At 41.9% G+C, this 17,526-nt stretch overlaps 1 protein-coding gene across 1 annotated transcript; it reads right to left on the reverse strand.

Moving 5' to 3' along the window:
• Window positions 1-1,506: 1,506 nt before the first annotated feature.
• On the reverse strand, window positions 1,507-16,341 carry LOC135515055 (zinc finger protein 226-like). The gene is made up of 9 exons (XM_064938868.1): window positions 16,219-16,341; window positions 15,373-15,575; window positions 14,905-14,964; window positions 14,636-14,731; window positions 4,903-5,013; window positions 4,668-4,791; window positions 4,120-4,369; window positions 3,928-3,977; window positions 1,507-3,607 (listed from the first exon to the last, which is right to left on the reverse strand). The coding sequence occupies exons 1-9, from the start codon at window positions 16,274-16,276 to the stop codon at window positions 2,292-2,294; spliced, it is 2,268 nt and encodes a 755-aa protein (XP_064794940.1). The 5' UTR covers window positions 16,277-16,341; the 3' UTR covers window positions 1,507-2,291.
• Between the last annotated feature and the right edge of the window lie 1,185 nt (window positions 16,342-17,526).

Genomic DNA, 17,526 nt, shown 5'->3' on the forward strand with positions numbered 1-17,526 from the left:
CCATTAGAGATGATTGCAATACAGTCTGCTTTCTCTATGATTTGCTTAACCTACACTCTAACTCTGTTGAACTCTGCATCCAGCAAATTAGTAGATAAAGCATGTATGGTTGGAGGGGTGTATGCTGGGCAAAGAACATTCAGAAATCTCTTCCAATACACATTTCCTGTGAGCATCAGAGGTGAACTAGTTGCATTCAAAGCTCGAGCAAGACATTCATCAGCATTTCTCTGGCTACGTTCCTCCATTGAGTCAAAAAAACGTCTGATTCCAGGAGGACCATGAGCTGTTGCTACCAATAAGGTGTCTGATTCCAGGAGGACCATGAGCTGTTGCTGTCAATAAGGTGTCTGATTCCAGGAGGACCATGAGCTGTTGCTGTCAATAAGGTGTCTGATTCCAGGAGGACCATGAGCTGTTGCTATCAATAAGGTGTCTGATTCCAGGAGGACCATGAGCTGTTGCTATCAATAAGGTGTCTGATTCCAGGAGGACCATGAGCTGTTGCTATCAATAAGGTGTCTGATTCATCAATTTCACCTCACATCGAAGAAGAGGGACTTTTGTCAGAGGTTGCTTGTTGTGAGTGCTGAGGGAACTTTATGCACTTGGCCAGATGATTCTCCATCTTTGTTGCATTTTTCACATATGATTTGGCATAGTACTTGCAAATGTACACAGCGTTTCCTTCTACATTAGCTGCAGTGAAATGTCTCCACACATCAGACAGTGCCCGTGGCATATTCCTGTAAATATTAGAAAAACATGAGTAAAAAACAACAACAAATACAATTCCATGTATAGATAAATAGTTTAACAGATTAAACAACTTCTTTGCAAGATAAATGTTTTAAAGTAAACATGTATGGAAACAGGTGAATTAACACTTCAGTTAGCAGGCAAAAACCCACATGGTAGCAAAAACTAACTAGCAGAAATTGTTAAGTTAGACATGATTTAAAACACACTTTGCTGTAGGCTACTGTTTACTAGCTAACAAAAAAATAATGTATGCCATATAAAATATATTCATCCCACCCAGTATTGTAATCAAATCTTACCAGAAAGCATGTAGTCCTTGGCTCAGACAGTGTAGTAGTGTGGGCTCAATAGCATCTCATTTGTGTGCAAGATCTTGAGAATCAGCTGTACATGTGATGGAAGAGTGCACTGTGCATGCAAAGGGTTGCAATTCCATTGAATTGAGGACAGTTTAACCTAAATATGCCACAATTCCTTGAATTGCCTTATGTGTATCCCACAAAAAAAGGTTCACTCTTATGAGCAAACTTTTTTGATGAATTTAAGCTAAATTCCCAGGCTTAACTTCTCATGGAAAATTTCCGGAAATTTCTTTCCGGCCCTTTGCAACCCTAGTTGTGAGCAGACAATAACCCAGAAAACAGAACACACAACCTAATGGCCTTGCGATAGCATGCGATTGTGTTACTTGTGACCAACCTGCACAGAGAGAGCACAGTGCCTTTAAAATAAATAAATAGAAGCTTAAGTATTAAAACCTTTAATAATAGGTATAACAAAGAATATCACAACCCTCCAAATATAACACCAGAAAATACACTTTTCTAGATTCCTTGAAAGTCTAGAAATACGCTTATCAAATAACACATTATCATTATTACTGTTAGAGTAAATACTTATATTACAATTGCACATGCATTTCACCAGTTCACCCTCTAACCATGACTACCGCTCCTATTACATAAACATGTGTACATGCAAACAGCTCTACATGTCTAATACATCTGTAAAGGAATAATATTTGTAATGAGAAAAACAGAACATCACATGAAACTATAAAGTAGCTTCTTAATTGGTCCGGTAACCTTGGCAACCAAATCAGCTACTTGATGAGGTTCTGAGACATGATGTATAGAGAAAGACTAGAGAGTCTACACCCCACCTCACCTACCAAAGCCCCTCCCCCATCCATGAATGCCGCCATTGCTGCACGTTTTTGGAAAACGTACAATGGACAATTCCTTTGTTTCTGTGTTAATGATAAATTCTTAGTTGTTCCAATTCAATTCCGTGCATGAAGCCATTGCAGAGCGTTTGTTTGAAACCTACAATGAAAAATGCCGTTGTTTCCGTGTTAACAATAATTAGAACACCCATTAATCTCTCTGGACTAGTATTGATTTTTCCCCATAACTTGTTGCTTCGCTAGCGAATTGCACTCCCAACTACCCACTAAGAAGGTTACTCAAAAGCGAGAGGTCAGGCCAGGAGGAAAGTATTGGGACATTTTTCCATGTGCATGGCAGCGTTCAACAATTTGAAGGACCGCCTCCTAGTCTCTCCATGGCATAGCCTCGGGACATGCCAACATGTGCCAACATTTTTATGTTAAGGCTGTCATGATAGATCGCTGGTACGGCAACATGTCCAGCCACGGCGGCCACATGACCAGCCATGGCGGCCGCATGTCCAGTCATGGCGGCCACATGTCCAGTCATGGCAGTCGCATTAGTAGGATTCTCCTTCATGTGATAGCTTGGTTGTGCACTGCGTTTTGAATTATTCGGGCAACGAGGACGTGAATAAGGCTTCTGCCCTGAATGAACTAGCAAATGTTTCTTTAAGCAAGTTTTCCGGATAAAACTCCTTCCACATTCATTACAAGTGAAGGGACGCTCTCCAGTATGCCCACGCATGTGGACAACTAAATGGCTCGACTTAGTAAAACGTTTGTCACACTCTTTGCATTGGTAGGGTTTCTCCCCAGTGTGAAAGCGCTGGTGTACCTGCAGATTCCCTGCTGACTGAAAGGTCTTCCCACACACAGAGCACATGTAGGGTCTCTCCCCTGTGTGGATCCTTATGTGCACATTGAGATTACCTTTCTGAGTGAAACATTTTCCACAGTAGGAGCAGGGGAAGGGACGATAATTCAAATGAGTGCGCACGTGATCCTTAAGGCGTCGGTTTGTTACAAAGGACTTTCCACATTGGTGACAATGGTGAGTTTTCGGAAGCTGCAATCCTTTCTTCTTCTTTGGAAGGTGCGACGATGGCCTCAGATCCGACCTCTTGTGGGCTTCCACGTGGTGCACGAGGCTGGGCAAGTTGCTGAAGGTCATTCCACATGTGTGACAGTCAAGAGTTTGGGCGACTCCGTGAATTTTTTCGTGAGCGTGCAGTTGATCCATTTCGGAAAAGGCCATTGCGCAATGACGGCACTGGAATGGTAGTTGCTGTGGCGTCTTAAAACTCTTCCCGCTCTGTGGACAGATGTACATGACTTCGTTGTGTGGACACTGGTGTTTCAATTTCTCACGCAGAGAACCAAACTCTCTCCAGCATTTGGGGCAGCTAAAGGCAGTGCCCACACATTGCATCCTCTTATGGTTTGACAGACTTGTAAAGAATTTGAATCTATTCCCGCAGTTGGAGCACTTGTATGGATTATCCCCACAGTGAATTTGCTGGTGTTGGACAAGTTGAGACTGATAATTAAAGCACTTCCCACACTGAGGACACTGGTGGACAACCATGTGTGATGAACTGGAAGTAGATGGGGGACACTCATTTGAAGCTGAAGAAAGGGGAGTCAACACCTGAAACGACACCCCTGCAACTGGGTCTGTGGAAAAATGAATATAAATATTAAACTCATGAGGAAGTTTCCCCTACCATTGCCCCACAATAACCCCACATAGCCTGGTTCCTCTCTAGGTTTCTTCCTAGGTGTTGGCCTTTCTATGAAGTTTTTCCTAGCCACCGTGCTTCTACACCTGCATTGCTTGCTGTTTGGGGTTTTAGGCTGGGTTTCTGTACAGCACTTTGAGATATCAGCTAATGTACGAAGGGCTATATAAATAAATTTGATTGATTTGATTTGAATGGTCAACTGAGGCTATCCAAAGGGTAAATGTACTTGACTAAAAGTTTGTGAGGTCTCACCTGTATCACCACCTTGCACGACACTGGTAGGAGAAAGACCAGAACCAGCCCTGTGAAAGGCACAAAACAGAAATGCAAATTGTTGACTATTACTGGGTCAAGTGGTAAGTTTGTTTGATAGACTGTCCAAATGCAAATGGTTATTTACCAATTGTACCATTTGAAACAACAAAAATACATTTATTCTCATACCTTTTCTGTGTTGGGTCATCCTCTACATCAATATCATCTTCATTCCCTTCATCACAGGTTTCATCGCAGCCTATAATATCTCTTGTGCTCCCCATTTCCACTAAATGTGATGCCAACTCCATCCTTTGGCAGTCTCTGCTTTGTGTCCCAGTCCTCATCCCCACACCAGTGTCCAGATTGGTACGGTTTAACTGGTCAGGGAAGGCATCAGATTCAATATCTGATTCCTGAGGAATGTCAGAGGAGGAAACTGCACAGACAAAAACATTGAAAACACACTTTGAATAATATCTAGGTGACTGTTCTGAAAACCTAGAGGAAAAACTCAAATCCATAATTTACATTTTAATCCATCACTTTATTTGGCTAATCCTTCCAACTTTAAATCCCTTCCAAATGAACAAGGAAGGTAAGGAACATGGTGAGAGGAACTTCCTGCACATAAATCAGATTATGATCCTCAGATGCTGTTGAACCATCAATAAACCTTCTGACCATGTGGTGCTAAAATTCTATATACAAAAATTGATACTTTTCTATGAACTTACTGTTTGTGTACAATGTTCTGCATTGTTTGTAATTCTGGAGCAGAAACTGGAGATCTTCTGAGTGAGAGAAAGACTGCAGGCATTCATCCAGGCCAGAGGAGCCAGCACTCAGCAACAATGCAGTCTAGGGAAAAGAGGGACACAAATAAAATGCCAAAATAGATTCCAGGCCAACTACAGTTATTCATTTGAATGCTGTTGTCTCAAGACTGTCTTACGAAAGTGATTTCTGCACCTGCTTAAAGTCTGGTAGTGTAAGCAGCTCTTCCAATCTAGTGAGAAAGTCACAGACCAGTTCCTGAAGCACTTGGTCAAAATCAGGTCTGAATTCTTCAGGAAACACCACCTGAGAAGATGGAGAGTCGGTGAGATAATGCAAAAGGGAAAATAATTAGACCAATAGCGTAGTAGCGTATAATCACTATTCAAATGCTATCTTGACTAACAATCTTACTGAATCTCAACTCAACTATATTTTCCACGAACATCATAACTAACTTGAGTCAGGCCAGAGAAAATGTTCAAGTAAAGGCCTGCACAGACTGCATGATTTTAGCCATCTTATGCCACTCTTTTGCCATCCCAGACAAAATGTCCATGTGGTGATCAAGTTCTTAGGTCGTAAGCGATTGTCGGACGTTTTGGCTTGTTCAGTGTGACAGGGTCTACCGATTAAAGGAAAACTCCACTCTTTTGATATTTGTTTCATTAGTCCATTGTTGATATACATTTTACATTTAAGTAATTTAGCAGACGCTCTTATCCAGAGCGACTTACAAATTGGTGAATTCACCTTCTGACATCCAGTGGAACAGCCACTTTACAATAGTGCATCTAAATCATTTAAGGGGGGGGGGTGAGAAGGATTACTTATCCTATCCTAGGTATTCCTTGAAGAGGTGGGGTTTCAGGTGTCTCCGGAAGGTGGTGATTGACTCCGCTGTCCTGGCGTCGTGAGGGAGTTTGTTCCACCATTGGGGGGCCAGAGCATATATAGTCCCAAAATGTTTTGTATATCAGCAATCGAGTTAAGATGCATAACATTCAAAATACAGCTGCGTTTTGGTATTTGTGTATTTCGAAAGTTATATATCTTGAAAACTTGATTGCTGACATGTGCCCTCCAAACGCGCCACTAAGTTTAGGACCCTGGGATTAAACACCTTCCTCTGCAACTGGAGGAATGGTGGAAAATAAGTATTTGGTCACCTACAAACAAGCAAGATTTCTGGCTCTCACAGACCTGAAACTTCTTCTTTAAGAGGCTCCTCTGTCCTCCACTCGTTACCTGTATTAACGGCACCTGTTTGAACTTGTTATCAGTATTAAAAGACACCTGTCCACAACCTCAAACAGTCACACTCCAAACTCCACTATGGCCAAGACCAAAGAGCTGTCAAAGGACACCAGAAACAAAATTGTAGACCTGCACCAGGCTGGGAAGACTGAATCTGCAATAGGTAAGCAGCTTGGTTTGAAGAAATCAACTGTGGGAGTAATTATTAAGAAATGGAAGACATACAAGACCACTGATAATCTCCCTCGATCTGGGGCTCCACGCAAGATCTCACCCTGTGGGGTCTAAATGATTACAAGAACGGTGAGCAAAAATCCCAGAACCACACAGGGGGATCTAGTGAATGACATGATTGTGTCCCACTTGTTGTTGATTCTTCACAAAAAAACACAGTTTTAGATCTTTATGTTTGAAGCCTGAAATGTGGCAAATGGTCGCAAAGTTCAAGGGGGGCGAATACTTTCGCAAGGCACTGTACATACTGTGAAGCATGGGGGTGGAAACATCATGCTTTGGGGCTGTTTTTCTGCAAAGGGACCAGGACGAGTGATCCGTGTAAAGAAAATAATGAATGGGGCCATGTATCGTGAGATTTTGAGTGAAAACCTCCTTCCATCAGCAAGGGCATTGAAGATGAAACGTGGCTGGGTCTTTCAGGATGACAATGATCCCAAACACACCGCTCGGGCAACGAAGGAGTGGCTTCGTAAGAAGCATTTCAAGGTCCTGGAGTGGCCTAGCCAGTCTCCAGATCTCAACCCCATAGAAAATCTTTGGAGGGAGTTGAAAGTCCGTGTTGCCCAGCAACAGCCCCAAAACATCACTGCTCTAGAGGAGATCTGCATGGAGGAATGGGCCAAAATACCAGCAACAGTGTGTGAAAACCTTGTGAAGACTTACAGAAAACGTTTGAGGGTATATAACAAAGTATTGAGATACACTTTTGTTATTGACCAAATACTTATTTTCCACCATAATTTGCAAATAAATTCCTTAAAAATCCTACAATGTGATTTTCTGGATTTTTTTCTCATTTTGTCTGTCATAGTTTAAGTGCACCTATGATAAATTACAGGCCTCTCTCATCTCTTTAAGTGGGAGAACTTGCACAATTGGTGGCTGACTAAATACTTTTTTGCACCACTGTAGGTGAAAGTTGAGATATTTGAAATGGTATTTGAACCCCACTGTATATCAATGACTTCTCAGTCATGTTGCAGGGCCGTGTTGGTGATGCCCAGAGACCAAAACCTCGCAAATACCCTTTGGTAACTCCTTACATTGCCCTTCGTCAAGGGCTACTCTATCGTTTACAGAAGTAGGCAAAGAACTTATATCCACCTTGTGCCCAAAGTGTATCTTCCAGTTGTTCTCCAACTGGCCCACTCTTACGCCTTGGGCGCTCATCTGGGCAAGGAAAAGATAAGGGAACAAATCTTACAGAAGTTGTACCGGCCCGGAATCTACATGTCTGTCGCACGGTACTGTCAGAGGTGTCCCACCTGTCAGCTGACTGCCCCAGTAGCAGTCTAAAGCTAAAGTCTAAAGCAGTCTAAAGCTTCTACCTAGGGAACAGAAGTATGCTACCGTATAAAAATGTCTGGCTATAAAATGGGCTGTCTGCTCCCTATCCTACTACCATGGGAAGGCAGTTCACCCTTACAGTGGATGGCCAAGGACATAAATGACCGGGCGACCCGCTGGTTCCTCGAGCTACAACCATACAACTTTGTGGTTCGACACAGACCAGGGTCTGCTCATGGGAACGCTGATGCCCTCTTCCAGCTCCATTTTCTCTTCTCTCCCACCAATTCCTCTCATGGCTCAGAGTTAAAGGGAGGGGTGTGTAGCACCATGAAAGGCATGGGCATAGGTGTGGCTGAAGGACTCAGTGCAGCAACATGGACAGAACCACCCCACCTTAGCACAGGAGACAGGTGCGCTCAATTCAGCCCCATGGACAACGGCACTCAGTTTAGCACTGTGCAAGGCCGCACTACCTTCAGCACAAGGCCAGCTGAAGACAGTGCCACAGCGCTGCTCAACCAACACACCTGTGCAGGATTACTAGTCAGCACACCTGCAAGGCATTCCCTAATCAACTGACTGGCACAAGATTGGAAGGCTGGACCTAACTCAAGTGAGCAGTTAGGAAGACACAGCGTGCCTACTCTCCTTCCACAGACTTCTCAGAAGGAGAGTTACGGACTCTGCCAGTGAAGCCACACCGCCGCAAGAGACTGGCCGCCCACTTTAACCACCCTCTTGCCTGAACAGCTTGTGGACTACAACGCCAGAGACACAAAAAGCATCTCAAACTTGAACTCTTGTTGCGTTTACACTTACTGTCACTTGTGTAGTCGGGCACAACCCACTCTTCCCGACAGTACACCATGTATATAGTCAAGATATCGTTACTCATTGCATTTACACCTTATTCATTTATATAATTTCTCTGCATTATTGGAAAGGGACACATTATCAGAACCCTGCATAATGCACATTCACTAACAATGTAGCAGGCATAAGACTACAGAAAATTAACACAGGTTAAATCAAGCTTTATTTATACAGCACACTTCAGAAATGAATGCAACAATGTTCTTCACAGGAAAAAAATAAATATTTACTACAAAGACGAGAGGATGAATAACAAAAACTGAATGACTAAAAGGCACCCGAAGGAAAAGCAAAGCTTAAAAGGTGTGTTAAGATCTTTTTAAAATTGTAATTACAGTTTTGGCCCCTTCAGGTTATTTTACCTTTATTTAACCAGGTAGGCCAGTTGAGAACAAGTTCTCATTTACAACTGCAACCTGGCCAAAATAAAGCAAAGGAGTGTGACAAAAACAGAGTTACAAATGGGATAAACAAACGTACAGCCAAAAACACAATATAAAAATATATGTACAGTGTGTGCAAATGTAGTAAGATTAGGGAGGTAAGGCAATATATAGGCCAATAGTGGCGAATTAATTACAATTTAGCATTAACACTGGAGTGATAGATGTGCAGATGATGATGTGTAAGTAGAGATACTGGGGTGCAAAAGAGCAAGAAGATAAATACCAATATGGGGATGAGGTAGTTGGATGTGCTATTTACAGATTGGCTGTGTACAGGTACAGTGATCGGTAAGCTGCTCTGACAGCTGATGCTTAAAGTTAGTGAGGGAGATATGAGTCTCCAGCTTCAGTGATTTTTGCAATTCGTTCCAGTCATTGGCAGCAGAGAACTGGAAGGAAAGGCAGCCAAAGTAAGTGTTGGCTTTGGGGATGACCAGTGAAATATACCTGCTGGAGAGCATGCTACGGGTGGGTGTTGCTAGAGTGACCAGTGAGCTGAGATAAGGCGGGGCTTTACCTAGCAAAGACGTACAGATGACCTGGAGCCAGTGGGTTTGGCAACATATATGTAGGGAGGGCCAGCCAACAAGAGCATCCAGGTCGCAGTGGTGGGTAGTATATGGGGCATTGGTGATAAAAGGTATGGCACTGTGAAAGACTACATCCAGTTTGCTGAGTAGAGAGTTGGAGGCAATTTTGTAAATGACATCGCCGAAGTCAAGGATCTGTAGGATAGTCAGTTTTACGAGGGTATGTTTGGCAGCATGAGTGAAGGAGGCTTTGTTGCGAAACAGGATGCCGATTCTAGATTTAATTTTGGATTGGAGATGCTTAATGTGAGTCTGGAAGGAGAATTTACAGTCTAACCAGACACCTAGGTATTTGTAGTTGTCCACATACTCTAGGTCAGAACCGTCCAGAGTAGTGATGCTAGTCGGGCGGGCGGGCAGCAATCGGTTGAAGAGCATGCATTTAATTTTACTAGCATTTAAGAGCAGTTGGAGGCCGCAGAAGGAGTGTTGTATGTCATTGAAGCTCGTTTGGGGGGTTGTTAACTTCTCTAGGGTAGGGGGCAGCATTTGGAATTTTGGATGAAAAGCATGCCCAAATTAAACTGCCCCTCTACTCGGGCCCAGAAGATAGGATATGCATATAATTAGTAGATCTGGATAGAAAACACTAAAGTTTCCAAAAATGTTAAAATAATGTCTGAGTATAACAGAACTGATTTGGCAGGCGAAAACCTGAGAAAAATCCATTCGGGAAGTAGGAATTTTTTGTTGTTGTTTTAGTTTTTTTATTCAATGCCATTACAGTATCCATTGACTTAGGACTCAAATTACAGTTCCTATGTCTTCCACTAGATGTCAACAGTCTTTAGAAATTGTTTCAGGCTTGTATTCTGAAAAATGAGGGAGTAAGAGCAGTCTGAATGAGTGGACCCTGCTGTGTCACAGAGCTTTTTCATGCCCGCGACCAGAGAGTGCCTTTCTTGTTTACCTTTTATATTGACAACGTTATTGTCCGGTTTAAATATTATAGATCATTTAGGCTAAAAACAACCTGAGGATTGAATATAAACATAATTTGACATGTTTCTATGAACTTTACGGATACAATTTGGATTTTTTTTGTCTGCCTGTTGTGACTGCTTTTGAGCCTGTAGATTACTGAATAAAACGCGCAAATAAAACAGAGGTTTTCAGATATAAAGAGAGACTTTATCGAACAAAAGGAACATTAAAAAAATGAATGTCTTCTGGGTGCAAACACAATTGGCGTTTGAAGACTTTAGAAAGTCAGGGCAGGATGGATATAGGTCTGTAACAGTTTGGGTTTAGAGTGTCTCCCCCTTTGAAGAGGGGGGTGAGAGCGGTAGCTTTCCAATCTTTGGGGATCTCAGACGATACGAAAGAGAAGGTGAACAGGCTAGTAATAGGGTTTGCAACAACTGCGGCAGATAATTTTAGACAAAGAGGGTCCAGATTTTCTAGCCCAGCTGTTTTGTAGGGATCCAGATTTTGCAGCTCTTTCAGAACATCAGCTGTCTAGATTTGGGTGAAGGAGAAGAGGGGGATGCTTGGGCAAGTTGCTGCAGGGGGTGCAGAGCTGTTGGCCGGGGTAGGGGTAGCCAGGTGGAAAGCATGGCTAGCCGTAGAAAAAGCTTATTGGAATTATCGATTATCGTAGATTTAATCGGTGGTGACAGTGTTTCCTAGCCTCAGTGCAGTGGGCAGCTGGGAGGAGGTGCTCTTATTCTCCATGGACTTTACAGCGTCCCAAAACTTTTTGGAATTGGTGCTACAGGAGGCACATTTATTTTTGAAAAAGCTAGCCTTAGCTTTCTTAACTGACTGTATATTGGTTCCTGACTTCCATGAAAACTTACATATCGCGGGGGCTATTCGATGATAATGCAGAATGCCACAGGATGTTTTTGTGCTGGTCAAGGGTAGTCAAGTCTCCGGTGAACCAAGGGTTATAATCTGTTCTTAGTTCTACATTTTTTGAACGGGGCATGCTTATTTAAGATGGTGAGGAAAGCATTTTTAAAAGGCATGTAAAGACTATTCCAGAGGCATAGTAACTAAAGGCTGCCTCTCCATGACTCCTGGGCCTAGGCTTTGGGGTGGCAGGGTAGCCTAGTGGTTAGAGCGTTGGACTAGTAACTGAAAGTTTGCAAGTTCGAATCCCCGAGCTGACAAGGTACAAATCTGTCGTTATGCCCCTGAACAGGCAGTTAACCCACTGTTCCTAGGCCGTCATTGAAAATAAGAATTTGTTCTTAACTGACTTGCCTAGTAAAATAAAGGTTAAAATAAAAATTGGGATAGTTAAAATCCCATTGCGCCTGATAGACCTACTGGGTACATAACTTACAAGCATGTCTGACATGTATTGGGGTGATCAAAAGCATGTCTGACATGTATTGGGGTGATCAAAAGCATGTCTGACATGTATTGGGGTGATCAAAAGCATGTCTGACATGTATTGGGGTGATCAAAAGCATGTCTGACATGTATTGGGGTGATCAAAAGCATGTCTGACATGTATTGGGGTGATCAAAAGCATGTCTGACATGTATTGGGGTGATCAAAAGCATGTCTGACATGTATTGGGGTGAACAATCATGGATTGATTTAAAAACCAATAGAAATGAATTCTAAAAATGTACAGACAGCCAGTACTGAGACCTTAAGACCGGTGTAACGTGTGCTGTCTGTCTGGTCTTGGTCAGTACCCATGCTGCAGCATTCTGTATGTTTTTTGCAGTTAACCAATGACTTTCTTGGGTAGGTCAGACAGAAGAGCATTACAGGAGTCAAGCCTGCTTGTAATACAAGCATGGATGAGTCTCTGTATCAGCCCAAGAGAACATTGGACACACCGTGGCAATATTCCTCTGGTGGTAAAAAGATGAGTCGAAATGGAGTTCAGAATCTAAAATAACACCTAGGTTTTTTATCTGTCTTGTCCGTGAATTGATAGGTGTGGACAGATTCTCTCTGTGCTTTGGCTCCAACAAGTACCACCTCGGTCTTGACTTGATTTAGTTGGAGGAAGTTGTGAGCCATCCAATTATTTAAATCACTAATTCAGTCTAATAATTTATCCGTGGATCTAAAATCCTCTGGTGACACTATTGTAAAAGGTTGTGTATCGTCTGCATAGCAGTGAAAATCAATGCTGTGCTTTCTGATAATGCTGCAAAGGGATAACATATATAAACTGAACAGAACCCAAAATCGAACTGTGTCAAACGCCACGTGATATGTTCACCAGGGGTGACAAAAAACTCAAGACTGGATAAATAGGTACTAAACCATTTTAGAACTGGACCGGAGAGGCCAACCCACCTCTCCAGTCTGTCCAGAAGGACATCATGGTCAACAGTGTTGAATGTAGCACTTATATCCAAGATTACAACAGACAGAGAGCTGTTTGGCATCTGTGTTGCCTCTAAAATAATTTACAATTTTAACAAAGGCTGTGTCTGTGCTAGTCTTGAAAACCAGATTGGGAAAAAAAGAAGCTGTTTGAAAACAATTTCTCCAGATTTTTGCTTATGAACGGAAGGTTGGAACATAGCCAAAAATTGCTAAAAGCTGAAGAATCTAGATTACTTTTCTTCTGAAGGGGTTTCATTCACCATAGCAGTTTATTGCAGTGGGGAAATTGCCTGTGAACAGGGAGTGATTAACAAAGCTTTCACTTCTTCAGATATGCAATTAAAAACAGTTTTGAAAAAGGTGGTGGGGATAGGATAGAGAAGGCAGGTAGAAGGCTTAAGTTGTGATATCACTTTCCTGAGCATGTCTGTGTCAACCAGGGAAAATAAATCCATAGTGCCTTTGCGTGGTAGTCTAGGGCACATATCAAAACGTATCATCAGGTCTTGCTGGACTGACAAACATTAGGCTGGGTATCTCTGAAATATGCTGCAAACTCATCACATTTAGATGTAGAGGAAAGTTCACATAGGTTTGCGAGGGTAGGATTTATCAGGCCATCAATGGTCAGGAAGAGCACTGATGAATTATTCTGATTAATAGAGATCAAGTTACAAAAATGAGCCCGTCTGGCATTTCTAATTGCTTTGTTATACATGCCAAGACGCTCTCTCAGAATATCATAATGGACTTGTAACTTTTACTTTCTGCAATTTCTCTTTAAAATGTAATAGTTTCCTCTCTCAAACGCAAATAGCAAGTTGAAACCACTTGTCAAGGATGAAGAAGTGATCTCTCATCTTTTTTGTTGTGAGTGACAGGGAGAGGGGCTTGGTGTGTGTGTGTAAACCAGAGGAAGAAGTGAAGCGAGCAGTTTCGTGCGCACTCAAATCTGTCCAAAATTAGCCCAATGCGTTTCAATGGGCTTATTTTGTACCTAAGCTTGTCGCTTGCTTTCCCGCCTTTGGGACAACGACCCCCATTGTTAGGGTGGAGACGTGCATCTCATCATTATATACAGATCTCTGGTGTAAATGGGAAGGAGCACAGAGCACAGAAGGAGCAAAGGAGACGAGAACCAAAAAGACAACATGAGAACAAGTGAACATAAACGCTCATAAAAACAAAAACACTTGATTATTGCAATACATTTACTTGGAATATCGCACAAAACATCAATTCAAATTAAATTGGCTATAATCGCCCAGCCCTACAATGGACTAATAAAACAAATACCAAAAGATAGTTTTGGGGTGGAATTTTCCTTTAAGTACCTCTACTTTCCCTAAACTCCGAAAAAGTTATGGCAGTATGAATAAGAACATGACCAGAAATGACACCATTCATAAAAATTAAAAATAAGAATCACACATTGTATAATGAAAGCTTAATGCAAGTAATTTGCTCTGTAGTTATAAATAACCATCACACCTTGAATGTTAAAATTGCAATGCTTTTATTGAGCAATGCCAATAATCATGCTACGGGGCTTATATTCGGCATTAGCTTTTCCATGTTGTGATGTAATAAAAAGCTTAACTCTCGAATTGAAGAGGTACAAGGACCGCTCAGTCACAGAGGTAGGAAAAGCAGTGTCTGTCAATCGACATAGCAACAGCTTGTTGTTGTTCTTTTGACGCCAATGCTTGATACGCCCAGTTGACGTAGCCTAAGTCGACTGACGTAGCCTCGCAAGCCAATCGCAGAATGTGACAACAGAACTGAGGAAAACCTTACAACCCAGCCAGGTTGATGTCACGATTGTAATTTGGTCACATTGCAGTGTGACATGTAATAATCATAAAAGACTGAATCTGACCTAGTGTGGGAAGGCCTTGTAGGTTCAAGACAAGCTTGGCATTAACAGCTACTTACTTGGACGAAGTGTTCACGCTCAACCGGGTCTATAATCAAGTTTTGGGTGAGCTTGGCAAAGTTAGCTTCAGGTGATTCCATGCCTGCATCATTGGACTGTAAAACAAAGATTTTTTTAAAGATTCATTTTTAGACAACTATCCATACCAACAATCTTAAATCTCTTGTATTTAAATGTTGCTTAATTATGAGGGTGTTAATTATCTCAAAGTGTCCAGCAGAACAAAAGCTCCAATCTTGGCACAATATTTATACTTTGATTCACCAACCTGTGCATGTTGAGAAGACTTTATTCTATAAAGGAGGGTCTGGAGGCTGACGGGGTTTACCTGCAAGAAAAGTGGTCCAGTCTGATACTTTGCATAAAACTATTTTCTACATTTTACCTATACACTAAGAAAGTCCTCCAACTTCCTGGATAAAGTCTCATACTGATTTTTTTTAATGGGCTTCAAGATATCATCAAATTCACGAAAACATAGTAATTTGAAATATGTGAAATTCTTCCTGATGCCTTATAGTTTTTGATTACAAAAACACAATTGAAAACATTCATAAAAGGCCTCGGGTAGAAGTAAACGAATCTACAAATAGAATGTAATGTCTTAAATGCCCATGTTATCATGATTTTTTTAAAGCCCATTCAAAAACAGTATGTAACAGGATGCAGGAAGTAGGTGGAACTATCCCAGCATTTTGAAGTGATTCTGTATGGCATAATATGTGGCATTTCTTACCCTTGCTCTCAGACCCAAAATAAGGAGGGTCCTCTGTCTGTCAGTCATAAGTTCTGTGACAGTTTGTGTTACCACGGTCACAAACTCCTCTAATTTTCCATAGTGCTTGATGGCCCTCTGTTGTGCTACCTGCCACATAAATGCAGACATCAGTCGTAGAGGTGGAACCAAAAGGCGCAGGGAGGAGAGCGGAATGGGGGAATCTATAATGTGAAAAGTACAGTGAAGTGTGTTAGATGTCTAGATAAATCAATTACATTTTGTAAAAACATTAACATAGCAGAACTAACTAAAGGTGCTAGTTTTGCATATCTTAACTACAGATAGTTATTCATTGAGTGATAAGAAATGTTACGGTTGATATAACATTGCCAGCAGATAGCCAACTTAACCTTATAGTTTAGCTTGCACTTACGTATTAGCTATAAGGCTAGCTTGCACAGAATGTGCCCAAGTGGACACAATAACATAATTCAAATCTGAACGTGAGTTAGTCAATAACATAACAGATCGCCGTAGCGGCACTGCTAGATAGATCAAGGGGTTTTGCTAAAAACGGCAAAGTAGGCCTAGCTAGCTTCCCAGCTACTTCCTTGAGATCAGGGTCGTGTTCATTATGCACCGGAGGAGAAAAAAAACGGACAGAGACAGTCTGAACTTATCCAATAAGAAACGCTCGTTTTCATTTTGCGTTGCAAAACGTTCAGTAAAGTGTACACTAATGAGGACGATCCTGCCTGATCATGGCTAGTTGGCCACCTAGCTAGAAAACCCAACCTAGACAGATGTATTGCAAGCAAAAACAAAATATTGTTTTATATAATATAAGTTACCACAAATACATACCCATTATGGCCCATGTGCCAATCAGTATCTTAGCTACCTTTGCTAGTGAGCGCCGCATGAGACGGTAGAATGTAAACCTAGCTAGCCAACGTTACTGCCGACGAACAAAGAGGATGTGAAACCTTTGCCACCAGTAGGCCTATTACTCCAGCGTCCAAAATTGTCTTCAAAATAAAGGTCCTAATTACGGGCTCACAGCAATAATGTACTACTGTACACTGAGTTTTGCAGTTCATAACACAAACCGGTGCGCCTGGCACATACTACCAAAAATACCCCGTTCAAAGGCACGTCAATTTTGTGTCTTGCCCATTTACCCTCTGAATGGCAAACATACACAATCCATGTCTCAATTATCTCAACTATTAAAAATCCTTATTTAACCTGTCTCCTCCCATTCATCTACACTGACTGAAGTGGACTTAAAGCTGCAATATGTCATATTTTTAGGCGACCAAATATTTACGAAATAAACTTAAGTTAAAAAAGTATTAAATCAAAAAGTAACAAGAAAATGACATAACAATAATGAGGCTATATACAGGGGGTACTTGTGCTGAGTCAATGTGGGGTACAGGTTAATCAAGGTAATTTGTAAAGTGACTCTATGCATAGATAATAAACAGTGAATAGCAGCCGGGTGGCCATTTGATTAATTGTTCAGAAGTCTTATGGTTTGAAGGTAGAAGCTGTTAAGGAGCCTTTAAGGTCCTAGACGTGGCGCTCCGGTACCGCTTGTTGTGCAGTAGTAGAGAGAACAGTCTATGACTTGGGTGACTGGAGTCTTTAACCATTCTATGGGCCTCCCTCTGACACCGCCTAGAATATAGGTCCTGGATGTCAGGAAGCTTGGCCCCAGTGATGTACTGGGCCGTACGCACTACACTCTAACGCCTTACGTCAGATGCCGAGCAGTTGCCATACCAGGCGGTGATGCAACCGGTCAGGATGCTCTCGATGGTGCAGCTGTCGAACCTTTTGAGGATCTGGGGACCCATGCCAAATCTTTTCAGTCTTCTGAAGGGGAAAAGGTGTTGTCGTTCCCTCTTCACAACTGTCTTGGTGTGTTTGGACCATGATAGTTTGTTGGTGATGTGGACACCAAGGAACTTGAAACTCTCGGCCTGCTCCACTTCAGCCCTGTCGATGTTAATGTTAATATAATCAAAGGTCTGACTGCACAGATACGCTTGGGGAAATGATCACAACGGGGGACCAGCGTATCTTTCAGGGGAATCTCCCTGTTTTTGCTCAATTTTGCATGCCTTCTCAAACAGCTGCAATTGTATATGCATTTATAAATCAAGT

The sequence above is a fragment of the Oncorhynchus masou genome, chromosome 26 (assembly GCF_036934945.1).
Source record: "Oncorhynchus masou masou isolate Uvic2021 chromosome 26, UVic_Omas_1.1, whole genome shotgun sequence".
NCBI classification, from domain to species: domain Eukaryota; kingdom Metazoa; phylum Chordata; class Actinopteri; order Salmoniformes; family Salmonidae; genus Oncorhynchus; species Oncorhynchus masou.

Coding starts and splice junctions, on each gene's coding strand:
- LOC135515055 (XM_064938868.1), bottom strand. CDS start 16,276: ATGCGGCGCTCACTAGCAAAGGTAGCTAAGATACTGATTGGCACATGG. Junction 14,965..15,372: donor TTTTGGGTCTGAGAGCAAGG/GTAAGAAATGCC, acceptor CTTTTCTTGCAG/GTAAACCCCGTCAGCCTCCA. Junction 4,792..4,902: donor CACTACCAGACTTTAAGCAG/GTGCAGAAATCA, acceptor TCTTTTCCCTAG/ACTGCATTGTTGCTGAGTGC.